Source organism: Morone saxatilis, unplaced genomic scaffold (genome assembly GCF_004916995.1).
Source record: "Morone saxatilis isolate NCDOM2014 unplaced genomic scaffold, NCSU_SB_2.0 Contig24, whole genome shotgun sequence".
In the NCBI taxonomy this organism is placed as follows: domain Eukaryota; kingdom Metazoa; phylum Chordata; class Actinopteri; family Moronidae; genus Morone; species Morone saxatilis.
This window is the reverse complement of record NW_023339807.1, coordinates 25,747,588-25,751,867: the sequence shown is the minus strand read 5'-3', so window position 1 is coordinate 25,751,867 and position 4,280 is coordinate 25,747,588. Positions and strand designations below refer to the sequence as shown.

The 4,280-nt window shown below is 43.3% G+C and overlaps 1 protein-coding gene across 1 annotated transcript in view; it reads left to right on the top strand.

Annotated features, from left to right (window-relative positions):
* LOC118336534 (collagen alpha-4(VI) chain-like) overlaps positions 1 to 4,280 on the top strand; it is a 26,171-nt gene that overhangs the window by 15,194 nt on the left and 6,697 nt on the right. The window contains 3 exon segments of the mRNA XM_035673203.1: positions 873 to 1,499; positions 1,723 to 2,310; positions 3,514 to 4,083. Coding sequence (XP_035529096.1) covers positions 873 to 1,499; positions 1,723 to 2,310; positions 3,514 to 4,083 — 1,785 coding nt within the window.

The following is a 4,280-nucleotide window of genomic DNA, read 5'->3' as shown; positions in this document are numbered from 1 at the left end:
TAATATTACTTTCCCTAGTAACCAATAATAATATTTATTTAGCCTTCCCCTCGGTCATCTTCCTCTTTTCCTGTACTTAGATATGCTAAATGCTGAGCTGATGTATGTTGAAAAGATATTTTGAAGATGGTTTAAAGATAAAAACCACTAGCTAATTAACTGACTATCATTAGCTAGCTAATAGTGTTTTGTTAATAACCAGATGTAACTACCTAGTAAAGGATAAATGTAGATTAGCTCTGTCAAGAAAACGCTAGCTAAGTTGCAAGCTAGCTAATGATTGATAGATTTGGTTAGCATTAACTAACTTAGGATTTGACTGTGACCATCTTCAAAGGGTGGTTATCTTTTCTACATAGATTAGCCTAGCACATAGCATTTCGTAGCTACACAAATAAAATTCCATTTAATGGAAAAAGTCTGTTCTGCATTTTCAATGGAAACGCTGGATCTCCACAATATTTTTATGCAGCCGGGCACATGAATGTAAGGTTTGTTTTCATTGATGATGACTGAACACTTTGTAGTGAGAAGAAGTTAAAGGAAAAGTAGTTTTAGGGGCAGCACTTTCTGTTTGAAGGAAGTGAGCACCAGCTGTAAGCCACACAACCTTTGTTTCATTTTCCTCACGCTTTTGCATCCCAAGAGTTCACGTGAAGGTAAGTGCTTTCCACGTAGATCCCTGCTCCTGTCCAGAAACTGTCCACCATCTGCCAACCACCTGATCACTTTCCCTCTGGCTTGCACACAACACAACCAACCCCCAACTTCTTTCTGTAAATCACTTCTTCACCTCTGGCTCGCACGCTCTCTCAGAACCAAGGAACTGCCTCAGATTTTCCTTCTTATCTGCAAGAACTCTCCATGACTTGACAACCTTCCCCCTTCAGTCTGCACTCAAGAGGCTGTAGCCGACATCGTCTTTATGGTGGACGGGTCATGGAGCATCGGCACCGAGAACTTTGAGCAGATCCGTCAGTTCCTGTACACGCTGGTCAGCAGCTTTGACATCGGGCCTGAGCATGTCCGCATCGGGCTGGTCCAGTACAGCAACAGTCCACGCACCGAGTTCCTGCTCAACACCCATCAGAACAAGAAGGACATTCTCCAGTACATCAGCACATTGCCTTACATGGGGGGCGGCACCCATACGGGTGATGGCTTGGACTTCATGCTGAAGGAGCACTTTGTGAAAACAGCTGGAAGCCGGGCAAACCAGAATGTGCCCCAGATCGCTGTGGTGATCACCGATGGCAAATCGCAAGACGACGTGAAGAACCAAGCACAGGAACTGAAGAGAAAGGGAATAGTTTTGTATGCAATTGGTATCAAAGAAGCGGACGAAGAACAGCTGAAAGAGATAGCAAACGAGCCGCACAGTCAGTACGTCTACAGCGTGTCTGACTTTGCAGCGCTGCAGGGAATTTCTCAGAACATCATCCAGACGCTTTGCACAACTGTGGAAGAAGTCAAACGACAACTCCTGCAATTGTCTCAAGGTAATATGTGTCCACACAGGTTGTGGTAAACCAGTGATCTAACTATTACTTGTATCTAAGTAATAAGAGAGCCTAGTATTACTTATGGCCCAACTTCAGAGATGATGATGTCCTTTTCTGTCGCACTGAATTTAATTGTATTATGTCGTGTTCAGACGTGTTTCAAGGGTATGCAGACATTGCTTGTTGCTCCGATGCTGACTTCTTTTTCCCTCCTGTCCAGAATGTGCCAAAGCCACCGTGGCCGACATCGTCTTCCTGGTCGATGGCTCTTCCAGCATCGGCATCAGTAACTTTCAGGAGGTCCGGCAGTTCCTCCGAAGCTTGGTCACGGGCCTCGACATCGGCCCGGACAAAGTTCGGATCGGCTTGGCTCAGTACAGCGATGAAACTTTCGAGGAGTTCCTGCTGAAGAAACACACGGACAAGAATGCCCTGCTGGCTGAGTTGGACACATTCCCCTACCGAACAGGAGGCACAGAAACAGGCAAGGCCATTGACTTCCTCCGGACGACGTACTTCACTGAAGAGGCGGGCAGCCGAGCCAGCCAAAGGGTGCCTCAGATCGCTGTGGTCATTACAGATGGGGACTCCACGGATGATGTTGTAGCGCCAGCGCAGCGCCTGAGACAGCAGGGAGTCATAGTGTTCGGCATTGGGGTTGGACAAGCTAACCTGCAAGAGCTCGGGTCCATCGCAAACCGACCTCCAGAACGCTTCCTGTTGTCCATCCATAGCTATCAGGCTCTGCAGACGCTGACAGTAGGTCTGCTGCAAACTGTTTGTGTCTCCGTTGAGGACCAGAGGCAAGGTAAGGCAAAGTATTCACAAACTTACAGAGTTCGAACAATTAAATCCAGGTTTTTAAAGCTTCAGTGTGTCTATTGTCAGAAATGGAATATAATATTCACAGCTATGTTTTCATTAGTGTATAATCACCTGAAAATAACAAATGTTGTCAGTATAAAAAAGAGGTGAGAGGTGTCTTGCTGTTATTGACCCGTCCTCAGCCCCGCCTCTTTTTGCTCTATACTCCAATAACAGTTGAGCATGCCTTGGTCAACTTCCTCCTTTTACTGTACTTAGATATGCTACTTGCTAGGCTAATCTATGTTGAAAAGACAACCACATTTTAAAGATGGTTAAAAGATCAAATATATACGTGACTATTATCTAGTTAGTAAAATACATCAGTTGTTAGCTAACAGATAAGTTTCCTTTTGGTAACATTATTTATCAGGTGTAACTATCTAGCTAATGATTAATGTAGATTAGCTGGTTAGTTAGCTAAAGCTTTGCTAACATTAGCTAACTTAAGCAATGACTATCAGTCATTTATATCCTTTAACTATCTTTTCAACATAAATTAGCCTAGCACATGATGGTTAAAATATAAAAGTAATTAGCTAGCTAATCTTGTTAATTAGCTGGTGTTTTGTTAATATTATCTGGCAGATAACCAAGTAGTGCCTGTTATTGGAGTACAGAGCAAAAAGGGGCGCGGCTTATGAAGAATTAATTGTGCAGTATTTTAAATAAATGTTACTTTTCCTCGAAAGCATATGTTTTACTGGCTTTGAACCTGCAGACGTACAACGTTAAGGCTCTGCAGTGATTAATGTTCACAAGGTCAGACGGTCTCGCAGTAATGCAGTGGCGTCCAAAAAATGCAACATTAAGAATTGTTTGGAGAAATGAGGACAAACTGTATTGAACTTGCTGTTATTAGTGTGGGAACTTAACACAGAAATGGTTCACTGGCCAGGCAGAGATCTCATAGTTAGCCTCATGTAAACCGTGGGACATTAAAACAGTTGAGTTGTAGGCATCCAGATAAGCTTTTAGCTTGATGCTTGTTCATTTTCCCGTACTGAATCAATCTCATTTGGAGTTCTTTGCTATGAAGAAAGATTTTAAATTTGTTATGTTATATTCCAGAGATCATTTCTAATTGTTGTTTTACAGCCATTACAGCCGATCTTCTAACTGTTCTTTTCACATTGTTTTCTTTCAGCTTTGGCAGAAAAGTTTGCAGATATTTTCTTCCTGGTGGACAGTGGCGTGGCTCCAGGAGAGTTCCAGCAGATCAGAGCCATCCTCACCCGACTCACCAATCAGCTCAACATCGGAGCATCCGCCTACCGCCTGGGTTTGGCGCAGTACGGTGAAAATATCAAGGTTGAATTTCTTCTTAATGCTCACCAAACCAAAGAGGAGAGCCAGAACGGCGTTAAGCGTTTCCGACAGCGCAGACTGCAGTCCGGTGAGCCTCGTAACCTGGGCAAGGCCTTGCAGTACGCCAGTGCTAACTTCTTCACCAGCGAGGCGGGAAGCCGGGCGGACCTGGGCTACCAGCAGTACCTGGTGGTTCTGAGCGGGAAAGATTCTAGTGATCCTGTGTACAGGGAGTCCCGTCTGATCAAATCATCAGGAGTAACTGTGGTGGGAATGAGCCTTGGTGTTTCCATGACAGAACTGCGTACCATTGCGACCGCGCCGTACTTATTCCCATCTATCAGCAATGCTGCACCTACACTGAAGGCTATTTTCGAAAGAGAGGAGCTCGAAACCATTCTCACTGGAGGTAAAGAAATTATTAAAATTATTTTTAATTTATCATTTGGAAATGTTTTTTTTTCTTTTTAATGTTTAATTAAAGATGTTTATACTGTAAAACCAATTAAATAAGCTTTAAATACAGGTGAACTCTGCTATAATACAGCAGAATGCTGTTATTATTGGATTTTTCTTATTTTATTCTGAATGTTAAAAGTTATAGAA